Source organism: Neophocaena asiaeorientalis, unplaced genomic scaffold (assembly GCF_003031525.2).
Source record: "Neophocaena asiaeorientalis asiaeorientalis breed wild unplaced genomic scaffold, Neophocaena_asiaeorientalis_V1.1 scaffold251, whole genome shotgun sequence".
Lineage (NCBI taxonomy): Eukaryota > Metazoa > Chordata > Mammalia > Artiodactyla > Phocoenidae > Neophocaena > Neophocaena asiaeorientalis.
In genome coordinates this window covers 1,216,298-1,238,985 of record NW_020173377.1, presented here as the reverse complement: position 1 = coordinate 1,238,985, position 22,688 = coordinate 1,216,298, and the positions used below count along the sequence as shown (strand labels likewise).

The following is a 22,688-nucleotide window of genomic DNA, read 5'->3' as shown; positions in this document are numbered from 1 at the left end:
GACAAGGCCCACGGGTGCAGGGTCAGCCTGCTGAAGGCCCAGAGCACATGCGCATGTGGACTTAGAAAACGGATCTGTGTGGAATACACGCAGGTGGAGAGTGGTTCTCAGCAGGAAAGAGGAATTTCGTTGTAAATCCTGGTGATATTGCTAGAAGAGCTAGAGAGTCCCGCGTGGGGAAGCGAGGAATGGAGCGGTTCGGTGCGGCCATTTGCTGAGGTAGGAACCAGGCAAGCACAGTGACCCCTGGCCCACCACCTCGCTCCAAGTTAACAGAGGTCATCTGTATAAGGCACAAAGAGGGAGCGACGTCTGCTTCAGCGGACGTCGGCTGCGCTGCGGTCCCGAGGTCTCACGCAGCTTGGGGCTGGCGGCGGGGAGCGCGCGGGAAGGACTCTATCCGCCAGAGACGTGAGTGAAACGGGCCGGTCTCTGGTCCGCGGGCAGAACCGGCAGGGGCGAGGGGCGGGGAACAGGACCCCCGCTGCATCGGCCGCGCTCTGGCCCTCTCCCCTCCGAGCCCTGGCCGTCCGGAGCCTCGCGGGGACGGCCTTTCTTAGGCCCGCCAACCTCCCTAAGGGAGGAAAGAAGGAGCCGCCATCGCCACCGTAGTTCCGGGTCCCGGCGCCCACTGCCCCGGCGCCCCGCGCTCGGCGCCCGCCGGCGGCGCCGAGCCCAGCGCACACCTGTGGGCTCGATACCAGGACATGAGGAGACTGGTGCACGGTAGGTGAGCCCGAGCGGGAGGAGCACCGGGCGTGTAGTTCTCTCGGCGGCACACGCGAGCTTGGGCGACGGACCGACGGACCGAGTTCCAGGGTACCGCTCCCGAGTCGTCCCGGGCGCCGCTCCTCGGGGGAAGCGCCGTGGTGGGGCTCGCCAGGGCCCCAGAGCCCTAAGGCCGGGCACCCCTTCGGGAGGGACTCCGGCGGAGGGTCCTGGGGGCTTCTGGGGACTCCCGGAGGCGGGCGGGTGCGCGGTTTGTTCCTCCGCTCAGTATTCAGAAGCTCGGGGTTCCTGTAGCGGCCGCCGGAAGGCGGGCCCCGCCGTCTTTCCTCAGGGTCCCGCCTGTTGGGAGGCCGAAGCGGAAACGCCCCCAACCCCTTGTTCTCTTCGGGGCCTTTAGTTGGGGCGGGAGTACTGGGGACAAAGCCAGCCAGCCGGCGGCGCTGGCCGAAGCGGGCTCCTAGAGACTCCTGACTCAAAAGATGCCGACTAGACTCTTCGGACGCCTCTAGATTCCGCCCTGGAGTCTTGCGCTCTCAGCTCAGGAGGGGAAGGCGTTGTTTGGAGAAACGACACCAAGTCGCCCAAGTCCCCTGGAATCCAGAAGGGTTGCTGCTTCCTTGGCCAGGGCACTTACTCCTCTATCCTCTCTCCCTCTGCAAAACTGGCAGATGAGGCCCCAGAGCACCCTGGTGAGGCCAGAGGGCTGGATATTTGTTCTGGTCTCTGGGGCCCTGCCTCTTTAGCAGACAGTTGTGGTTGGGGCTTGACGCTATCACTGACCAGCTGGGTGGCGCTCAGCAAGCCTCTTCCTCTCGGACCCTCAGTGTCTTACATCGGAAAACACAGTCCTGGGGCCTCTGTCACAGGGTTGTGGTGCTGACTCGGAAAGAGTCCAGGAATGGATGGGGCAACTTCAGGAGGAGACCCTCTGGGAGTGACATAGCTTTTGTCATCTTATAAGACAAAGTGGTCCTGTCTGGAAGATTCCAACTGCGTGAACGAGGACTTCCACTCCAGCTGTGTAGAGACCTGGGAGTAGTATGGGTGGACAGGACTCACATTTTGAGGAGCTGAAGGCAGAATAAGCCCTGAGGACTGGTGGTTTTGAAGCCCTTGGGCCTCTATCAGGACCATCCCTGCCTCCCCCCGCCACCCAGTGGACTGGGCATACATGGGGTGCCGTTTAAGGACCTGTCTTTGCTCTGGGCCTCGAGAAGACCCTCAGTAGAGCAGCCTGAGAAGCCTGCATTGTAGGTGTGGGGGAGAGACATAGGGAAGTCTAGTGGGCTTTATCACTCAGGGCCCACTTGGATCTTCAGATCTTCACAGAGACCCCCCCCCCCCAAGCTCCTCTTGATGTGATAAGGGCAAGGTCATTTCCAAGGTGCCATAGTGAGTGCCGGGATGGACCAGCCTTGCACCCCTGGGTCCTAACTGTCCCCTTCTGGCTGGGTTTTCTTGGGGGAGATTCTAGACATTGAGACATGCTGATGCTTGTGGGCAAAACTTTGCCGGGGAGCCAGGCCCCAGGCCAGCCCCCCCCCGCCCCAGCCTCAGTGTGGTGACACTGGAAGGCTAGGCGGAGGGGCAAAGTGATTGAGACAGGTAGGATGACCTGAATTCAAATCTCAGTTCCATGGCCTGTTGCTAGATGGTTTGGAGCAAGTGACTTTACCTCCCTGCACTCCAGTTTCTTCCTCTGGATGATGGAGGAATAAATGTGATCACCTCATGGGATTGGAGTGAGCTCTAAGGCACCAGCAGCAGCTGGGAGGATGGCCCCCACGAGTCTCATGGCTGCCATTGAGAGGAGTTGGCCTGGAAGGTGGGGGCTGGACAGTGAGACCAGTGAATTTGGGAGGCTGGTGCAGGTGGGGGGCATATCTCCTCACCTGGCCCCATGTACCACCACAGCCCTATGGAAGAAACTGGGGCCTTCTGGTTTTCTCAGTCTAGAAGCTGGGTCAGGAGGACAGGCCTGTGGGCTGCTTCCCCATCCTGCTTTGTCCCTGGGAGGGTTGTCCATCCCTGGGAATATCCTCAAGGGCAGAGGCGAAAGCCTGGATTTGGCCAGAACTCAGTGCCAGGAAGGGGCTGCACAGCCAAGCAGACCCCTGCCCTCCTGGGGAACTACTGGGCTTTGTGCTGAGAGTCACAGATGGCACCCAGGAACTCAGGACCGTGGGAAGGGACATCTCAGAAGCAGCTTCATAAGAGAGCTGATGTCAGCTGTGTCTCATGTGCACCCAGGTGAGGAGTGTTCCATCTGCACCCACGAATCTGAAGCAGCTGCTCTTCCAGGCCTAAGGGCCACCAGAGGAACCAGCCACACCTGTTCCCCCACCCACATTCTGTACTTGTCTCCAAAGGAAAGGGGATGGGTGTGGAGCCTGTGTTCCAAAGGGACCTCTGAGGCAAATGTCTGCTCCATGGCCAAGGGCTTCTGCTTCAAGATCACAACTTGTGTCTGAGACAAAAATTAATTCACTGGAGGCTTGGGCTGTTTGGGCCTCAGCCACAGGCTAGAGGTCTCAGGAACAGGGCCACCTGGAGCCCCTGCAAGGCAGTGTGCTGTGTGTGCACCTAGTCCTGCCTGCTCCCCTCTGATTCCCTGCAACCCGTTTCTTTGAGGGAAACTGGGGACAGGGAAATGTGGGCTCCAGAGGTGCATTGCCCATTTAATCCTACATTTGCCACGGGTCCAGGTGGGAATGCTGCCCAGAGCACGTTCTGTATGACCCTCTTTTTAATTTTGTAGGTTGGTACAATTTTTATTCCCCCTTTAGAGACAAGGAAACTGAGCTCCAAAAGGTAAGGTGTGGTAATTTTCCTGAGGTCACAGCCATGCGAGGGAGGGCTCGGTCTGTTCTCTCTGACCTCAAAGCCCATGCCCTTTCCCCGTCCACCTCCCCCACTGCACAGATGGGGAAACAAAGGCAGATAAGCCTGGGAACCCTCAGCCCCCTAGGGAGCAGCCAGGGGATTGGGGTGGCTATGACTGTATCCTCAGAGGAGAGCAGCCTGGGTAATGACCCAGAACCCACCACATGTCCCACCTGTCATAATTAGCAATGTTCCCTGCCTAGAGGTGATGCTGAAAACTCGGCCTCTGTACACCAGTGCTGAATCAAGTCTCGGAGACAGAGTTTTAGGTGAAGTAGAAGAGAAAAGCTTTACTGCTTTGCCAGGCAAAGGGGGACGCAGCAGGCTCCTGCCCCCAAACACTATCTCCCAACCCAGGAGGAGTTGGTAAGTTTTTCTAGCAATGGTGCAAGGGTGGGGTTGTTGAGAAGATTAGGGTGTGAGCAGGGTCTGCACGCCTTTAATTTCATCTCAGGTGGTCTCCTAATCTTGATGAGCTGCTCTGGTTCCTCAGATCTTGCCTCAGGTGGTTTCTCGGCTTTTGCTCCGTTGTCTTCCCATCCTTTCCCTTCCCGACTAACAGCTGTTCAAATCTGCCCTTTGGAACCCAGGGAAGGTCATGGAGGCTGGAGTCTGTTCCCTACAAACAAGAAATGAGGGACAGAAAGGCTTCTGTGCCCAGGAGCCCCACAGGGTCTTGCTTGGTTTCACTCCCCCCTTTTCTTTGATACTCCTCAATCTTGAGGAGAACAGATGTTGGACAAGATAAGGAATAATCGTTTTGGAGAGAAATGTTAATCATAAACTTGGCAGAGGGACTGGGTTTTAATCCCCGCTTCAATTTTATCTTTCCCCAAATCTTTCAGGGAACAGGGTGATGGCCACTCAGGCTACTTCCTGCTGAAACGGGGCATAGATACCGAATTAGAAATATTAGTCAAGAGAAGCCACCACAATGAGAAGCCTGTGCATTGCAATGAAGAGTAGCCCCCACTCGCTGCAAGGAGAGAACGCCTGCACACAGCAATGAAGACCCAACACAGCCAAAAATAAATAAATAAATTTATTAAAGAAACAGAAAGAAAGAAATATTAAAAATACTTGAATTCCTAGTCCTGGATCCGAGGAGTCCTGTATGATTAAGATCTCAATTCCCTTAGTCCACCATTTTGGTGCAACAGACCCAAGTTAAAGGTAAAATGAGTGACAACTGGATCTTTAGTAGATGGTGTAGATCTCACTTCCTTAGAAATTCAGGAGAATCAATCAGAAACCCAGTCTGGAACTGGGCTGTTGTAGCCAGTTGTTTCCAAACAATTCCCTGTAAGGGGGAAAACTCACCAAGTCAATCCTGAAGACTCGGAAATAGGAAGCTCACCACATATCCAGCAGTTAAGAATTATCAAGAGAATCAGCATATGAATCTATAGTTTTGTGGGGAAAAGTAAAAGGTATGAGAAAGAATAAGAAAACAAAACTTCATTACACTTGTCGGAACAAATACTTAAGGTTTCCCAAAGAGTGAGATGTCCACTTCTTAGGAGTCTTGTTTGCTGGCTGTAGGCAGGCGTGGCTGGTCAGTCTCTGGTGATCATCTTACTCTAGTGTGATGTACCCATGGTTTTACTCCATCCAATTTCAGAGAGGTATGAGTGGTAAGAACATCATAGGCTCCCTTCCATTTCTCTTCAAGCTGCTGCTCAGGTTCTTGTTCTTTCCACACGTTCAGCAGCACCCTGTCTCCTGCTTTGAAGGGATGAAAGGGAGCTTCCAGGCGAGGGGAGACCTGTGAGACACAAACTCATGCTTAGCGGTTAACAATTGACCAGTCTGTTGTACATACTGCTTAACTTATTTATTTGAAGTATAGTTGATTTACCATGTGCTAATTTCTGTTATATAAAAGTGACTCAGTTATACACATATATACTTTTTTTTTTTTTTAGGCTGCATTGGGTCTTCGCTGCTGTGCACGGTCTTTCTCTAGTTGCAGCGAGCAGGGGCTACACTTTGTTGTGGCATGCAGGCTTCTCATTGTGGTGGCTTCTCTTGTTGCGGAGCATGGGCTCTAGGCGTGTGGGCTTCAGTAGTTGTGGCTCATGGGCTCTAGAGCACAGGCTCAGTAGTCGTGGTGCACGGGCTTAGTTGCTCCGTGGCATGTGGGATCTTTCCAGACCAGGGCTCGAACCCGTGTCCCCTGCATTGGCAGGCAGATTCTTAACCACGGTGCCACCAGGGAAGCCCTACATTATTCTTTTATAGTCTTTTCCATTATGGTTTATCCTAGGAGATTGGGTATAGTTCCTTGTGCTATACAGTAGGACCTTGTTGTTTATCCATTCTTTTTGTTTTTTAAGATTTTTTTTTTATTGGACTTTTTTTTTTTAAGTCTTTATTGAATTTGTTACAGTATTGCTTCTGTTTTATGTTTTGGTTTTTGGCCACGAGGCATGTGGGATCTTAGCTCCCTGACCAGGGATCAAACCCACAACCCTCTGCATTGAAAGGCAAAGTCTTAACCACTGGACTGCTAGGGAAGTCCCTGTTCATCCATTCTAAATGTAACAGTTGCATCCAGTAACCCCCAACTCCTAGTCCATCCCTCTGCCTCCCCACCTCCCCACCTCTCCCCTGGCAACCAAAAGTCTGTTCTCTATGTCTGTGAATCTGTTTGTTTTGTAGATAGGTTCATTTGTGCCCTATTTTAGATTCCACATGTAAGTGATATATATGGTATTTGTCTTTCGGACTTAGTTCACTTAGTATGATAATCTCTCGTTGCATCCATGTTTGCTGCAAATGGCATTATTTCATTCTTTTTATGGCTGAGTAGTATTCCATTTTTTATGTGTACCACATCTTCTTTATCCATTCATCTGTTGAACATTTAGGTTGTTTCCATGTCTTGGCTATTGTGAATAGTCCTGCTGTGAACATAGGGGTGCATGTATCTTTTTGAATTATAGTTTTGTCTGGGTATATGCCCAGGATCGGGATTCCTGGATCATATGGTAGTTCTAGTTTTAGTTTTCTGAGGAACCTCCACACTGTTTTCCATAGTGGCTGCACCAACTTGTATTCCCACCAAGAGTGGAATTCCCTTTTCTCCACACCCTCTCCAGCATTTGTTATTTGTAGACTTTTTAATGATGGGGATTCTGACTGGTGTGAAGTGGTACCTCATTGTAGTTTTGATTTGCATTTCTCTAATAATTAGTGATGTTGGGCATCTTTTCACATGCCTACTGGCCATCTAAATGTTTTCTTTGGAGAAATGTCTATTATGGTCTTCTGCCTATTTTTTGATTGGTGTTTTTTTTTCTTTTTCTTTTTTTTGTTTTTTTTTGTTGTTGTTGTTTGTTTTTTGGCCGCACTGTGCAGCTTGCAGGATCTTAGTTCCTCAACCAGGGATGAAACCCGCACCCTCAGCAGTGAAAGTGCAGAGTCCTAACCACTGGACCTCCAGGGAATTCCCTGGGTTGTTTGTTTTTTTGTTGTTGAGTTGTATGAGCTGTTAATATATTTTGGAGATTAACTCTTGTCTGTCTCATCATTTGCAAATATTTTCTCCCATTCCGTAGGTTGTCTTTTCATTTTTTGAGTGGTTTCCTTTGCTGTGCAAAAGCTTGTAAGTTTCATTAGGTCCCATTTGTTTATTTTTGTTTTGGGAGACTGACCTAAGAAAACATTGGTATGATTTATGTCAGAGAATGTTTTGCCTGTGCTCTTCTAGGAGTTTTATGGTGTCATGTCTTACGTTTCAGTCTTTGAGCCATTTTTAGTTTATTTTTGTGCATGGTATGAGGGTGTGTTCTAACTTCATTGATTTACATGCAGCTGTCCAACTTTCCCAGAACCATGAACTGTTTTTCTTTCTTTACTCTTAGGAGCCAAGAATGGTCGCCTGTATATAATTTCTTAAGGGCTCAACCCTCGCCTGCTTCTAGGGGCCACCCACATATGGAGGAGAGCAATTGGCAAGCCCCTGTTCTATTTTAGATGAGTTTCCTGGCATAGCTTAGCAAAAGTTCTTCATGGTGTGATTCATCTTCTTAGCCTTTCTCATAGATTGGTGTCTCCATGCTGAGTGAAGTTTCCATTATATACCTAAAGCTTTATTTACTGTTTGTGTTATTTCTGCTATGGAAGCAGATCCATGGTCACTCTGAATAGTAGAGGGAAGGCTGTACCTAGGAATAATGTCCTTAAGAAGAGCTTTTGTCACTTCTAATACTTTTTCTGTTCTGGCTGGGAAGGCCTCTACTCAACCTTGATCCACGTGCAATCCTTGTAAATCTTTAGCCAAAATCTCGTTGAAGAGGGTGGGGGAATTTTTAAGTCCTTGTGGCATCCCAAGTCTGATGTAGCTCAGAAAATTCAAGTTTGCAACAATACAGAAATATGTCTGAAATCACATACACAATGGTCAATTAGTTTTACCATAGTTACTCCATTTTGACTTTCAAATGCACTCCCCTCCTCAGTGTCAAAGCAGATGTACAATGCGTGTCTGAAAGGCCACAAAACAGGCCTTTTTTTAAAGTTAAACCATGTATAAGCCAGTGACTTCCCCACACCTCAATACATGCAGATTTTTTTCATCATTTTCCCTCTGATTGCAAATCTTTCAATAGAAAGCATTGATAATCAAAATAGCTATCCCTCAATGCCGGGGTGATACAGCTGTTTGACCTGGTTGTAGATCATGTCCCTCCATGCTAGGCCTCCTTTATATTTGCCTAGTTAATCCACACTGGGGGAAAACTGATCAGGTATCGTGAACAAGCTCAGAGGTATGTTGGTGAGGAAACATTTTATAGGACATACATTTTATCATTTATACCCAGTTGTCACACGAGCATTGTACATGTGCCTTAAGCAGTAGACCCAGCTCAGTGGTATGATATGACATTTATGAGAGACCTGTATTTGTCTGAAGGTCCTTCGCATAAATCTTGAAGATGAAGCACTTCTGCAAAAGCATCAGAGTACAATAACTGTCTATAAATGACAGAAGGACTTAAAGGATGCAGTTAAACATCTGATTACAATGTAATCGATAAAGAAACTTGGTTACAATAACCAGAATTACAACTGATTACATTTGATTTAATGTACCAAATCTTAATTAAATGTTCCTCTCTGAAATGCCTCAGGGGCCCTCTGAAGCATCTCAAAGTTAGCTGGAGGTGAAAAGAACTTTTAGAAACTGCCAAACAATGCTATTTACTTAACCAAAGTGAAAAGATTTTAAAGGTGAATACAGATCACTTAAAGGCAAAGGAACTGACAAGCTGTTATCAAAAGCAGTATTTCAAGAAAAATTTAGAGGAAGAAACCAAATCCAGTCTTGTCCCAGCCCACTCCCAACAAAATTCATTTACCCAACTAAATTTCCTTTTCCTTTTCTGCAGACCTTCTACAACTTTCTGTAAACATTTGGCCCCTTTTCCATTCAAAATCAACCAGCTCTAGGGCAAAAATCACTTTTTTTTTCCTTAGGAAAATGCAGTGCCATTCCTCATACCATCTTTTGTTCAAAACACACAACCTACTTTCCTTAAGCAACCGTGAATTGTCTTCGGCACTCTGTAGATTTATAAACATAAATACCAATAATTTCTAAAGACATGTGCTTTCTTTTTTAATATTCTTCATTCATTTATTTATGGCTGCGTCGGGTCTTAGTTGTGGCATGCGTGCTCTTCTTTGCGGCGTGCAGGGCTTCTCTCTAGTTGTGGCATGCGGGCTCCAGAGCGTGTGGGCTTAGTTGGTTGCCCCACAGCATGTGGGATCTTAGTTCCCTGACCAGGGATCAAACCCCCATCTCCTGCATTGGAAGGTAGACTCTTACTCACTGGACCACCAGGGAAGTCCCAGACATGTGCTTTCTTATAAAGAATCACAGGGTGGCACCAAATACCTTTAGTTCATACATACCTTTAGTCTCTCTGCAAAGGGAAGCCAGTATTCAGTAATTAATGTTTCAGTATCTTATTTTACTTGGAAGTGGCCTACCTATTCAATAAACTTCCATCATTTAACTTAATTTAGCACAACTCTACAATTTTAAGTTACCAAGCACCTGGAGAGATTATTCTTAAGTAGACATTCCTAAAATACTTATTCGTAAAGAGTTTATCTAAAAACTCTTAACCTCGTTTGCTTTACTTAACACTGATGATTCTAAAGACATGTCTATATTAATTAAACCAACAAGCTTAACCTACCTTCAGTAACATATCAATTCACTACTGAGTATTTCCCAGATCGTGTGGTCCAAAATTTATATTGGCCAATTTTTTAGACATTTAGATTTAGCTTGTAAGCTCTTACTTTTAAGTCAGTTAAACAGAGCTCATTTACAAGTTAGCTCCTACATAAAGACAGAACCAGAGATCTCACAGTTTTTCCACTTGAGTTTAATAAGGCCTTCTTTCCCCTGCCCTTTTTCTTCAGTCTCAGGAACTAGAGATGGTTTAGATAACATGTGTTCCTGAGGACCTAGGCACAGGGGGAAAGAAATACCAATTCCTTTTCATGGGAGCATAGCTGAAGAGCTCCTAGTTTTGTAAAAATACCCTAGGGGGTGTACAGAGATTGAACAGAGCTCTGGTCACCTATAACAAGGCTAGTCCAAAAGGGAAAATCCCAACCAACATTCCTCCACAGGCAAAGCCCCACGCAATAGGGAAGGATACACTGATGTTGTCACACGTGAGCTCTGTTATTCACGAAAGATGTCTCAACCAGTCAGTGCAAGTACTGACACACACACATACAAACAACAAACATGGTCCCACAAACAAAAGATCAGACAAGGCGTAGCCCAAAGATTCCATTTCCACTCCCGGACAGAGAATTCATAGTGGCCCACAATGAGCAGGTAGAATTTTCCCACCCTGCGCAAGCCAGAGTGGCTCACCCCAAAACAATACACATAAAAGCACAAACGACAGATAAGCTATGGCCACACAGATAATTAGAGGAGGTGTAGTTTAAAAATTCTGCTTCCACTCCCAGACAAAGGTTTCCAAACAGATTGGCTCAGTTCTTGAAAAAGAACAAACCCAGAGTTGGCTCTTGGAGAGCCCGGAGTGGCTAGCCCAGATGGAGTGGAGAGAATTCCCAGCCTTTCCATTCCTGTGACAAAAGGATTCTAGCTGAAGAATAGAATAATAATTTAGGCTACCACACAAAGGCCACCTCTCCTTACTTTTAAGAATGTACATTGGCCAAACAGAATTACAATAGAATCTCATTCTTTTTAGTCATAGGTTGATAGCTATAGGTTAACCAGTCTGCCAGAATTTTCCCCAGGGGACTATCAGATGGAATCGAAGAAGAAGCACTTCCCATGTTTGATTGAAAGAACACTCACGCTCAGACCAAGAACAAACCAAAATCCTAGCCAGCAACAGAAGCCTCAAACCAAAGAAACCAAAAACCCAAACAGAAACCAAAACGAAATGGGCTTCCAAGTCCCACTTAGCCCGTGACCTCTGCCCAAGTGGCACGCCTCTCAAATGGGATTTCCTGGAATGGAGAATCCCCCAAATGGGAACTAAGGTTCCCCCAAATGGACAGGGTCAAAGTGGCCACAGTACATGCTGGGGGGCTTCCCCAAATGCTAGCTGAGGTGTTGTGACATCCCAAATGCTACTTTTATGCTTCCCCAAAATAATTCCTTGGAGTAGGAAGTCCAGGGTGGTCCAGGCAGGAGGAAGAGAGGAACATCCTCAAGGCGAAGATGACCTGGCAGCTGCTAGGGTGGTCCCTAGCGGTACCACTCCTCCACTGTCTCGTCCTGCCTCGGAGTTCCAGCTGCCAGGATGGCCGATGGGGTATGACTGGGGCCCAGCCTTCCCAGACAAGGGTCCCAGGTGATCTGGTCTCTAAAGGAATTCTTCAGCCTTCCACTCTTGAATGAGGCTGGCATGGAGAAAATCTTGGAGCATCCAATCAAGCCAGGGAACCCCCCTCCCCCGCGCCCGCCCCAGGACTGTACACGAGTCAGCCCCATGTTGGGTGCCAAATTTGATGCTAAAAACTCAGCCTCCCTGCACCAGTGCCAAATCGAATCTTGGAGACAGAGTTTTGGGTGAAGTAGAAGAGAATAGCTTTATTGCTTTGGCAGGCAAAGGGGGACAGGCTCCTGCGCCAAAAAACTATCTCCCAACTGGGGAGGAATTGGTGAGGAGTTTTTATAGCAGTCGTTCAGGGGTGGGGTTGCTGATAAGATTAGGGTGTGTGCAGGGTCTGCACTCCTTTAATCTTGTCTCAGGTGGTCTCCTAATCTCTTTAATTTATTTACTTTGGGCTGCACTGGGTCTTCATTGCTGCGCACAGGCTTTCTTTAGTTGTGTCGAGCGGGGGCTACTCTTCGTTGTGGTGCGCAGGCTTCTCACTGCAGTGGCTTGTCTTGTTGTGGAGCACAGGCTCTAGGCACGTGGGCTTCAGTAGTTGTGGCGCACAGGCTTAGTTGCTCCATGGCATGTGGGATCTTCCCAGACCAGGGCTCAAACCCATATCCCCTGCACTGGCAGGCAGATTCTTTTTTTTTTGGCTGCGTTGGGTCTTCGTTACTGCGCGCGGGCTTTCTCTAGTTGGGGTGAGCAGGGGGGCTAGTGTTTGTTGCAGTGCATGGGGCGATGGGCCCAGGGAGCGGGGACTGGCCTCTGCTTGCCGCCCTGTGTGCCTGGGGTGGGGGCACCCCCTTGCTGATGGGCAGGTGAGCAGGTGGGTCTTTGCAGAGTGGGAGGTGTCCAGCCTGTGGTCCTGCCACAGACTGGAAATCAGGCCCTTTAACCCCACCCTAGGCCTTTCAACCCACCCTAGGCCTTTCAGAAAACTTGATGAGAAGGGCTCACTGCATTGGGACCGTATCACCCGCCTGGAAAAGGGCAAGATCTATCGGCAGGTGAGAGCCATCTAGGTGGGAGTTGTACCTGGTAGGGACCCCAGGGCCCAGCCACGGCCCCAGGCTGTGGCGGGGCTGCCGCATGGCCTCTTGGGCCCTGACCAGCCACCACGCCTCTGTTGTGGCTCTGTCCCCTCACAGGAAGTGGCTCCCAGGGCTTGGCCCAATTGCTTGGCCTCTCTGTGCTGTGCTTTCCTCGTCTGTAAAAGAGGTATAATACTCTACTTGAGTGGTGGTGTGAAGCTCTTAGGTTGGGGCATTCGCCAAGTGCCCAATAAATGGCCCCGCTTTTGCCTCGGGCTGAGCACTCTGCTGCAGCCAGATGAGCCTGGTTGGGGCCCCTGAGTTGGGCTGGTGGGGGCAGTGCACAGGCCTCGGAGGAGACCCCTTTTCTGGCTGGCTAGGAGGGTGAGAAGGGCCTTGTGCTTGGTGGGGAAGTGTCAGGTGGCTGTGAGCAGGAGGTGATTAAGGCACTTGGCTCTGGGTGGAATGCGGAAATCCTGGCTGAGCTGGGCTTCTTGGAGATGGAGGTTCCAGAAGCTGGGGGCAGGGAAGAAGCCAGCAGTTGGGCCAGTGACAGCCACAGGGAGCAGCCTCGGGCGCCCAGTGCCAAGGTCCCAGCCCTTCACCCCTGCCGACCGCTCGGCCTTCCACCCTGCTGGCCCCCAACTGTCGGTGGCTCCCTTGGGCACCAGCTTTACCCTCGGCTCTGAGGCTGAAGCTCCCTGTTGTCTTGGCATCCTGGCTGAGCCTGAGGAGGGTCACGCATCTTTGTGGGGAACACTGATTTTTCTTCTCTGGCAGGCTTTAGACTTCTGTATGCCTGATGTTCTGAAATTTCACTGTGTGCGTGGTTCTCGTCGTCTTGGCACGTCCTCAGTGCCCCGCCCGCTCGTGCTTCCCTCCTGCTCCTCACCTTCTCTGCTTGAGCTTATTTCAACCATTAAGCCCTTCACAGCTACCTGTTTCCCCCATGGCTTCACCTCCCCAGGCCTCTCACGCCCGCAGACTGCCTCTAGTAACTCCTTTTTGCTGGGTGTATATTCTCATTTCTGGGCTGTGGGTGCCTGCCCTGTGGAGGCTGCTGTACCTCCTGCTCTGTGCGCCACCCCCCCCACCCACAACCCCTGCCCCGGTTTCTGCTCCCCTGCCAGCTTCCTCTGCTGTGCTTGAGCCTGGCTGTTCATCTCCCCAGCTTTGGCGCAGGAGGGGCAGGCGGCCTCACGGTGAGGACTGCCATTGGTCTGCTGGGTCCCTCTGGGCTCAGGCTGAGGTGGCCTGCTTGCTTCAGGGCCATGGGGTCACTGCTGCAGTTTGTTTCCCACAAAGAGTGAACTCAGCTCAATCCCTAGCTTGGGTGGGTGTGAGGGCACCGGGAGGGGAGGCCCAGGGCACCAGGCCAGGCCTATAGGAGACCTTCCTGCCCCAGGCAGACGCCCTTCCGGAGCCTGGAGGGGACAGCGAGGCCACGGGAAAGGGCAGCCCAGCATCCGGCTAGAGGGGCCTTGCTGCCTCTGGGGATTAGGGATTTGGGAAGACTGGTGAATAGCCCTGGGGGAGCCCCTTCGGCACACTGGGCTTAGCCCAGTCTCCCCGCCCATCCCCAATCTCTTCCCAGGGAAACCTGTTTGACTTCCTGCGTCTGACGGAATGGCGAGGCCCCCGTGTGCTCTACTTCGGAGACCACCTCTACAGTGACCTGGCGGTGAGGGCGGGAGGCGGGGATGGGTCGCAGTGGGGAGGGGAGGGGGATCTCCTGGCCGGCACTGAGCCCTGCCTGTCCTGCACCCTGCCCCCCAGGATCTCATGCTGCGTCACGGCTGGCGCACAGGTGCCATTATCCCTGAGCTGGAGCGAGAGATCCGCATCATCAACACGGAGCAGTACATGCACTCGCTGACGTGGCAGCAGGCGCTCACGGGGCTACTGGAGCGTATGCAGGTGCGGGGGCAGCTGGACGTCTGCAGGGAGGTGGGGGGCCGCTGCCTGGCCGCACACACCCAGAGCACCCCTTGTCTCCCCCAGACCTACCAGGATGCTGAGTCTCGGCAGGTGCTGGCCGCCTGGATGAAGGAGCGGCAGGAGCTGAGGTGAGTGGTGGGGCCTGGGCAGGAGCCCCAGCCTAGCCCCCTCAGGAGCCCCACCCCATGAGTGCCCACATCTCCCTCCCCAGGTGCATCACCAAGGCCCTGTTCAATGCGCAGTTCGGGAGCATCTTTCGCACCTTCCACAACCCCACCTACTTCTCACGGCGCCTGGTGCGCTTCTCCGACCTCTACATGGCCTCCCTCAGCTGTCTGCTCAACTACCGCGTGGACTTCACCTTCTACCCCCGCCGCACGCCCCTGCAGCACGAGGCACCGCTCTGGATGGATCAGCTCTGCACCGGATGCATGAAGACACCCTTCCTGGGCGACATGGCCCACATCCGCTGAGGGTACCTTTATTGTGTGGACCAGGTCCAGCCCCTGCTGTCCCACCCACTCTGGGCAATAAAAGCCGCCTCCCTCCTGCTCATGCCTCTGCTTCAGCACTGGCTGCGTCACTTGACCTCGAGGATCCTCTGGGTGTCAGGGAAGTCGTCCTCCAGGAGCGCATCCTGAGGGGAGGACTGTATGTTTGTTAGTGGCTGGACTGAGACCAGGCCCCTGGGTCCCCTTTCCCAAGCCCCCAGCCCCCGCACTCACGTCAAAGGGCTCACAAAAGGCATCATGGCTACCAAAGACCGGGTTGGGGACAGAGACCAGGGTTGGGCTCGTCCCTTCCTGCCATGGGGAGAAGTCATCAGCAGCATCATCTTCTGCCTGGGAAGGGAGGTGAGTAGTGAGAGGCCTCAAGCAAGCTCGGTGGGCCCAGACCCCACCAACCCCATCAGTCTCCAGCCCAGCCTACCTGGAAGGCAGAGAAGCCAAAGCCTGCGGACCTGCTTCGGGCACGAAGGTACAGGGCTCCGGCCGCGAGGCCAAGGAGCGCTCCAGCAGCTACCACAGCCCCTGCGCCTGCTGCCACAGGTGGGGCCTCCGGGGCTACCACTGCCCGCTGCCAACGAGGAGAGCATCAGAGACCTGGCCAGAGCGGTCTCCTCACCCCTTGCCCACCCCTGGCCAACTCACAGGCTGTGGGGGTGCCAGGAGGGGGCTGGCCAGAGTGTGGATGATGCCGTTGAAGGCCACGATGTCCCACACAATGACGTGGCTAACCACAACTGCTCCTGGGACCTGTAAGGAGACCAGGGTCAGGCCCAGTGGGTGAGTGAGGGCTGGGGCCAGTAGGGGAGGGGCAGCCTCCAGACTCACCACAGGGGCCCGAGAACTGTTGTCAGGGCCCATATCACTGATGATGAGGCTGAGGCCCGAGTGGGCGGGAAGCAAGGTACCCTGGCTGGCATTGGTGCTCAGGAAGGTGGTATTGGAGGCGTGTAGCTCCAGGTCTGGGCCGCTCAGCGTCTGTGGGCAAAGCAGGGCCTGTTGGCCTGGGCCAGCTAGAGGGAGCAGAGTTGGGCCCTGCTCTCCCCACATCCCCTGCTACTTACCAGGTTGTCCATAAAGCCTTCGTTGACAGGGACGAAGAGTGTCTTGTAGGTGAGCTCGTCGTCCAGGAAGTCCAGGAAGTCGAGACCCCTCGGGGTGGCATTGGCATAACCCAGTAGCATCTGCGATGGTGGGGACAGGGTTGTGGGTAGGCTCTCTCCTCAGGGATCCCAGCTGTACCACCCCCCGGTCCTGAGCCTGGGCCCCTGCACACCCCATAGAAGGTAGAGAAGTTGGCAGTGGTGGCCAGTACATCAAGCAGCTTCCCATTGCACACGCTGGCCCCATCACCCACGAAGCCATCACGGCATCGGCAGGCCACGTCTGCAGGAAAGGCAGTGAGTTAGTGGGTCAGTGGGAAAAGGCAGGGCAGAGAACGGGGCGTGGTGGGTGGCTGTACCTTGCATGCGGTAGCAGTAGGCGTCCCAGCGCTCCGACAGGTTCTCCCGGGCACCCAGACTGACCACGCCCACCTGACCATCGCCACAGTCTGCTGCCGGGAAAACGACGGGATGGGCAGCCGAGCCATTGGCCAGCCAGCCCACAAGGCAAAGGTGGAGGCCCAGCTGTAGGGGTACAAACAGATGCTGAGACCCAAGACCCAACTCAAGGAGCCCCCACAGGCTTGGCTCCAGACTCCTGGGCCCCGCGCACCTGCTGGGCAGCAGAGAGCTGAGGGAGTGAAGCAAGCACAGCTCCTTGGGCCCCACAGGCTGCCTCGGCCTGTGAGAAATTCAGGCTGTAGGAGCCACTGGGGGCCTGGAGGTGGAAGACACCGGCTCGTTTTTCTGTGGAAGGCAGGGATGCAATGGTCAGAGGGCCGGCACCGAGGTAAAGCCGGGGTGCTGGGAGAGGGCAGGGAAGCACACCCTGGAAGTGCAGGTCAGTGCACACAGCGTCCACGTGACAGGGTGGTGGCTGGTCCAGGCAGCGGTCCACGGGCGGCTCAGGCTCCTCCAGACACAGTAGTCCATCACCCACGTAGCCGGCGTGGCACGCACAGCGCCGTGTGTTCTGGACAGCAGAGCAGGTGGGCGCCCTTCAGGGACTGGGGCAGCCGCTCATCGGGGGGCCCCCGCCCAGCTGCTTTGCTGCCCGCCTGCTCACCGGTCCAGTGCTCAGGCAGTCAGCGTGCTCGCTGCAGCCCCCGCGGTGGCCATCCTCACAGGGGTTGCGGGCCCGGCAGCTCCAGCCATCACCCTCATAGTCGGGCAGGCAGGTGCAGGTGACCACTGTGCCTACCTGGCTGCAGTTGGCATGCTCGCTGCACCCGCCACGCCCATGCTGGCACAGGTCTACCACTGGAGGCAGTGAGAGAGTGGTTGGACCAGGCGACAGGAAGGGAGGGGAGTGGGGCCTCCCACCTCACATTCCTGCTCACCTGTGCACGTGCGGCCATCCCCTTCGTAGCCCAGGCTGCACTCACAGCTGTGGCCAGCGCGGCACACGGCCTGGGATGCGCAAGGTGGAGCACACACAGGCTGCAGCTCTGTCCCCCGGGGCCCACCCCACACATCCAGGTTAGTGGCTGCCCTCCTAGACCCCCTTCCACCTCACTGCAGTTGGGGCATGCACTGGTGTGTGCAGGTATACAAGTGTGCAGGGTGGGCACAAGCACAGGGCCCACTCACCCAGCTGCACCTCACAGTGTGGCCCAGTCCAGCCCTCATCACAGAAGCAGGAGCCAGAGCCCCCCAGGCCCTCATCGCAGTGGCCATGGGAGGTACAGTTGCAGGCTGGGGAGAGGGACAGGCAGGATGGTGGCGGCACATGGGCCATGTGGATTAGGGAGCAAGATAGAGCAGGGTCGGGCAGGACAGCTTACCTTGGCAAAGGGGCCCAAAGGCGCCTGGGGCACAGAGTTCACATGCCATCCCGGCAAACCTCGAATGGCACCTACACTTCCCGCTGCCGCTCATGCCGTCCATACACGTACCGTGGCCATTACAGGGGCTGCTGGCACCCCCAGGGCAAGCTAGGGGTTAGGGTGGGAGAAGAGAGGTGGGGCCAGGGATGCTCATCAGGAGCCGCAGACACGCATCCCCAGCCTAGCCACACGGTCCATCCGCCACCCAGCAGCAGCAGAGGCTCTTGCAGAAGCAGCAATCCACCCAGCTGCCCACGCCCTGGAGAACACCCAGACCCCCAACACACCCCACCAGGTCCTGTACCATCTACACACCCACCCCAGCTCTTAGAGCATTCTCACCTGGAAAGATCCACTCCCCGCCCCCAGCCCCTGACCACCCTGACACCCTTTCTGAGGCACAACGGCCAGAACTATGCCCTTGGCCACCTTGGGAGCTGGAGAAGCCAGCCTCAGGACACTCACCTCGGCACTCACTGCCATAGTGACCAGGGCAGCAGCTGGGCTTCCAGGTGGTGGTGACACAGTTGCGGTAGCAGCCCCTGCCCAGGCCTTGGGGCTGACCCCAGTGGCTGGGCCGGGCCCAAACACTGCGCAGTGCCAAGGAATGCAGCGGAGGAGACGTCCAGAACTTTGAGAAGTAGCGCCAGCAGGCCTCAGGGCTGCCCTGGGCCAAGAGGAATCGGGCTGCAAACCTGAGCTTGGTAGGCCCTGGGCCCTTCCCCCACCCCCACCTGGCTCCCAGCCCCTTACCTGCTCCCGTGAGCCCTCAGGACAGGGTGGTTCCAGCCCACAAACACTGCAAACCTTCTGCAAGGAAGGGAGACCAACAAAGCAAGCTCAAGTGAGTGGACAGGACAGGTGGGCTTAGGCCCCTGCCTATCCACCTCTGGCCTGTGGCCTCCCTCACCAGCCACAGAGGCCGAGTCTCAAAGCGGTCACACCGGGCACCAAGGCCAGGTGGCTCCAGCAGCTGGTCGATGCCGTAAGCCAGGCCCCCCTCAAAGGGCAGGTGTCGCTGCACAATCCGGGCGTCCTCCTCTCCCACCGTGAGCTCACCCTGCAGGCGGAAGATGTGGAGTACCTGGTGGGTCACAGGTGTACTGCAGCACCCCCCCGCCCCGCCCCCGCCAGTGCCAGGGCCCCTGCCTCCTGCTTCCCTCGTTCGAGCTTTCTCCCCAGACTCACCGGCCGGGCACGGCTGCAGGAGAAGGAGATGGGGGTCCCATGCATGGTGCGCAGTGGGCCCAGGTTGGGCAGGTCAGATGCCAAGGCCTGAGCAGATGGAGCCACAGTTGGAGCTGGGAGGGCAGGCTCAGTGGCAGGCAGTGGGGACCAAGGTCTGGGAGTGCACCCACCTCGACGTTGCGGATCACGTGGCCCCGCACAATGGCTGCCAGCTTGTCACGGTGGTCTTTATGGTATAGCCAGACCTGGCGATCGGGAGGCAAGGCTTGCAGGGCGGAGTCTGTGGGCCACAGCATTGTGAAGGGCCTATGGAATGAATCTCGAAGCAGGGGCAGCAGGCCAGCCATCTGGTAGGATAGAGGTGTGACAGTCCCGTCAGAGGACGGTGGGCAGATGGAGGGGCTCCAGGGACCCAGGTGACCTTCCCACCAGCCACATTCCTCTGTAGCCATCGCAGGCCAACAGACACGGACATACATACAAGTTGTCAAGTATGTGGGCACAAATAAGCACACCCTTGTGCTTGTGCTCACTGGGATGCTTATGCCCACAAATACATCCCTGTGCACAGAGAGGTGAGCACACACGTTGACAGTCGCCCGCATATACACACACTGAAAGGCTCACACACAGGAGCAGTACCGTCACAAGGCCACTGAAGATCTTGTAACCGAAGCTCTCCGCAGCAGCGGTGAAGTTTCTCTGGGGACAGGCGCTCAGTGAACAGTGAGGTCAGGAGGGGAGGGAGGATCCCAGGCCCCTGGGCGCCTGCCTTCCAGCTCCCCACCCGCACCCAGGTCATACCTGCGGAATCGGGGCAACGTCAGGCTCCCAGTGCAGCGCTTCAGGTGGCAGCAGGACACGGTCGATGAAATGCAAGACACCGTTCACAGCCTCGTGGTCGCTGCTCACCACGCGCGCGAAGTCATTGATGTATATGTTGCCCTGGGGGTGGGGCCGGGATTGAATAAAGCCAATTAGTGGGGTGCTCAGGGAGCTGTGGTGGGGCCTGAGGTGGGAGCAGAGCCTGGGTTGGGTGAGTCTTGGAGCAGGAAGTGGGCGGGGTCGAGGCTGAGGGTGGGTCTTGCCTCCAGCCCAGGGAAACAGCCACCCAGGGAAACAACCACCGGACTTGGCTGGTGGGAGCCGTGCAGACACAGGGCCAAGCTCAGAAGTCCTGAGCCCAGGACTGGCCCCGGGTAGTAGGTGGGGTCCGGGAACAGACTCATCTCCCTCTCATTAAAGCCTCCCTGGCCCTGGGAAGGTGAGAGGGTCTTAAAAGCATGGGGACAGAGCATAGGTGCGGGCCTTGAAAGCAGCTGAGTCCTTGGTCTGTGGACAGTCCATGTCGGGGACCAGGACCTGGGCTCACCTCCCTCTCACTGAAGCGCAGCGGGTGCCCGGAGAGTGTGGTGGCATAGCCCTCCTCTAGCAGCTCTTGGCTTCGCAGCTGCCGGCAACCAGCCACGTGATAGCGGAACACAAGCTGGCGATTGGCACGAATCCGGGCCAGCTCATCCTGGAGTGGGAGTCATGAGGGCACAAGGGTGCCCTGACTTCCACCTCTGCCCAGGCAGCGCCCACCCCCCAGAATCCCCAGCCTTGCTCCAGGGGCTGAGTTACCTGCGACAGGTTGGTCATTAGGTCTGCATGCGGCACAAAGATTGTGAAAGGCCCATCCCCCTTGAGCTCCTTGTATTCCTGGGGGGAGAGGGAAACAGCTTGGGTGGAAGAAGGGCAACCTGGGACCAACTCGAGGTTTCCACTGATTTTCTGGGAGAGACACAGACTCAGAAACCAAACCAGCCTGCCCTCTGACCAAATGAGAATATCATGGCCCAGAGACAGGTGGGATTTGCAGGTCAGAGAGGCCCAAGCTGGACCAAGGATGTGCAGGCCAGCTGGTTACTCACCAGGAGATGGAGGCTGAAGAATGAGGCATGCTTGTCCCGAAGGAGCTCCTGGATCAGGGGAGACAAGGATCAGCTCAGATTGTGGTTGGCCTCCATTCAGGGCTGGTGCCTGCCCCAGCACCTAGAGCCCAAGGTCTGGCCAGGGTAGAGATGAGGAAAGGAAAGCCAGGGTGGTCTGTGCTGGGATCAGGATTGGTTTCATGGATCATAACTCGGTCATGCCTAGGTGGAGTCAGGGGTCAGGCTCAAGTCCTGGTCAGGGCCAGGATCAGGATCAAATTTGGGGTCTTAACCAATATCACGGGTCAGGCCCATGGGGGGCATTGCCAAGGCTCGGTCAGGGGTCCTACTTGGGCATCATTACCAGGCCGACTCGGGCACGGCAGGTGAAGCCATCACCCACAGTGTGGACTGCATCGCAGGTACACATCCTCTGGCCATCCCCTGTGCTTTTGCACACAGCATAGGGGCTGCAGCCTCCATTGTTCTGAGGCAGGGACAGAAAAGAGAGGCATCAGTGACTCCCAGGACTGCTGCCCCAACCAGCTCTGGGGAAGGGGCCATGAAGTTCCCTGGCCAACACCCAAGGCCCTGTTTCCTACTAATCAGTCTGACTTGACCTTGACCCCTCAGTCAGAGCGCAGGTGGCTCACCCTTCAGAAGAACTCAGGACCCAGCTGGGGGTGAGGAAGGCTGGTTCCCGCCCCAGTCCCCTCCCCCTGTGGAACTGGGTGCGACTTGGGGGCCTGACCTGGGAGCAGGGGTCCAGGAGCACACAAGTCCGGATGCCGTCCCCACTGTAACCCTCGCGGCAGCTGCAGGAGACCTGTCCCAAATCCTAATCAGTGGGGCTGCTGGTACCCTAGAGTGGGCCAGCGCCCTGGACAGAAGGAGCACCCCTCCCTGGGCCTGGTCTGAGGAGGGCCACACCCTATGAGGGAATGGCACAGCCCCAGTGTCCAGCTCTGTTGTGCTGACCTGCTGGGGGCCGGTGGGGATACATTCGGCGTGCATGTGGCAGCCCCCGTGGTGGATGAGACAGCCGTTAACTTCTGGGGGAAAAGACATTGGGATGAGGGCTGGCCCTAGGCGGCCCCTCCATTCATCTGTTGAGGTGCTCATCCCCTACTCTCTCAGCACCCTCAGGCTCACACCTGTGTGTGCCCCTCAGCCCTTCCTAGTCTCACTCATGCCACTGAAGCCAGACCCCTGGTGGCGGACCCCAGCCTCACCCTGGCACAGCTGCCCATCACCCGTGTAGCCATCCAGGCAGGTGCATGTCCGCTGACCAGGTGCCACATTGGTGCAGTTGGCGTGGGGGGAGCAGCCCCCATGGTCATGGGCACAAGGGTCCACCACTAGGGGTAGATGATCCCAGAGTTGTGAGCAGTGGGCATGGGACAGAGTGGGGACAGGGGAGGAGGGCATGAGAGAAAGGAAAAGGTCGGAGGGAGGGGTAAGACCCAAGAGGTGACAGGGATAGAGACTGGACCTAAAGGGCATGGAAAGGGCTCTGTGGGGAAATCCACCCCCAAATGCCTCGGGGCATTGGTGTGCCTGGACCTGCACAGTAGATGCCGTCGCCCGAGTACCCCGCGGCACAGACACAGGCAGGGGCTGCAGCCAAGTCCTGGACGCAGCTGGGAGGGATGGCAACAGCTTAGTCTATGTCTGCCCAG

At 54.8% G+C, this 22,688-nt stretch overlaps 2 protein-coding genes across 10 annotated transcripts in view; one reads left to right on the top strand and one right to left on the bottom strand.

The window, feature by feature from the left end:
- Window positions 1-11,528: 11,528 nt before the first annotated feature.
- NT5DC2 (5'-nucleotidase domain containing 2) lies at window positions 11,529-15,024 on the top strand. Its single transcript, XM_024746314.1, has 6 exons — window positions 11,529-11,692; window positions 12,253-12,511; window positions 14,130-14,216; window positions 14,312-14,452; window positions 14,537-14,601; window positions 14,685-15,024. Exons 1-6 carry the CDS (start codon window positions 11,529-11,531, stop codon window positions 14,944-14,946), a joined length of 978 nt encoding a protein of 325 aa, XP_024602082.1. The 3' UTR covers window positions 14,947-15,024.
- Window positions 14,920-22,688, bottom strand: part of STAB1 (stabilin 1) — a 27,959-nt gene continuing 20,190 nt past the window's right edge. For 5 of the 9 annotated variants that reach the window (XM_024746342.1, XM_024746343.1, XM_024746336.1 and 2 more), the window contains 28 exons: window positions 22,573-22,649; window positions 22,242-22,367; window positions 21,988-22,061; window positions 21,761-21,835; window positions 21,374-21,496; window positions 21,010-21,057; window positions 20,720-20,797; window positions 20,469-20,615; window positions 19,901-20,041; window positions 19,739-19,798; window positions 19,267-19,443; window positions 19,097-19,183; window positions 18,819-18,968; window positions 18,662-18,718; window positions 18,374-18,575; window positions 17,867-18,016; window positions 17,673-17,777; window positions 17,423-17,530; window positions 17,149-17,342; window positions 16,911-17,055; window positions 16,696-16,829; window positions 16,442-16,607; window positions 16,256-16,365; window positions 16,044-16,163; window positions 15,625-15,957; window positions 15,404-15,550; window positions 15,199-15,315; window positions 14,920-15,110 (listed from right to left, as the gene is read on the bottom strand). In XM_024746342.1, coding sequence (XP_024602110.1) covers window positions 15,054-15,110; window positions 15,199-15,315; window positions 15,404-15,550; window positions 15,625-15,957; window positions 16,044-16,163; window positions 16,256-16,365; window positions 16,442-16,607; window positions 16,696-16,829; window positions 16,911-17,055; window positions 17,149-17,342; window positions 17,423-17,530; window positions 17,673-17,777; window positions 17,867-18,016; window positions 18,374-18,575; window positions 18,662-18,718; window positions 18,819-18,968; window positions 19,097-19,183; window positions 19,267-19,443; window positions 19,739-19,798; window positions 19,901-20,041; window positions 20,469-20,615; window positions 20,720-20,797; window positions 21,010-21,057; window positions 21,374-21,496; window positions 21,761-21,835; window positions 21,988-22,061; window positions 22,242-22,367; window positions 22,573-22,649 — 3,508 coding nt within the window. In that variant the 3' untranslated portion in view covers window positions 14,920-15,053. Of the gene's footprint in view, window positions 15,123-15,198; window positions 15,316-15,403; window positions 15,551-15,624; window positions 15,958-16,043; window positions 16,164-16,255; window positions 16,366-16,441; window positions 16,608-16,695; window positions 16,830-16,910; window positions 17,056-17,148; window positions 17,343-17,422; window positions 17,531-17,672; window positions 17,778-17,866; window positions 18,017-18,373; window positions 18,576-18,661; window positions 18,719-18,818; window positions 18,969-19,096; window positions 19,184-19,266; window positions 19,444-19,738; window positions 19,799-19,900; window positions 20,042-20,468; window positions 20,616-20,719; window positions 20,798-21,009; window positions 21,058-21,373; window positions 21,497-21,760; window positions 21,836-21,987; window positions 22,062-22,241; window positions 22,368-22,572; window positions 22,650-22,688 lie in introns of those variants that run through there. The other 4 variants (XM_024746340.1, XM_024746341.1, XM_024746344.1 and 1 more) reach the window with 4 other exon arrangements.

What these genes read in the sequence shown, in the direction of transcription:
- NT5DC2 (XM_024746314.1), top strand. Translation starts at nt 11,529, where the DNA reads ATGGAGAAAATCTTGGAGCATCCAATCAAGCCAGGGAACCCCCCTCCC. An exon ending in TCTTGGAGACAGAGTTTTGG is followed by an intron (nt 11,693 to 12,252) that starts GTGAAGTAGAAG and finishes CGATGGGCCCAG; the next exon opens with GGAGCGGGGACTGGCCTCTG. An exon ending in AGGGCAAGATCTATCGGCAG is followed by an intron (nt 12,512 to 14,129) that starts GTGAGAGCCATC and finishes ATCTCTTCCCAG; the next exon opens with GGAAACCTGTTTGACTTCCT.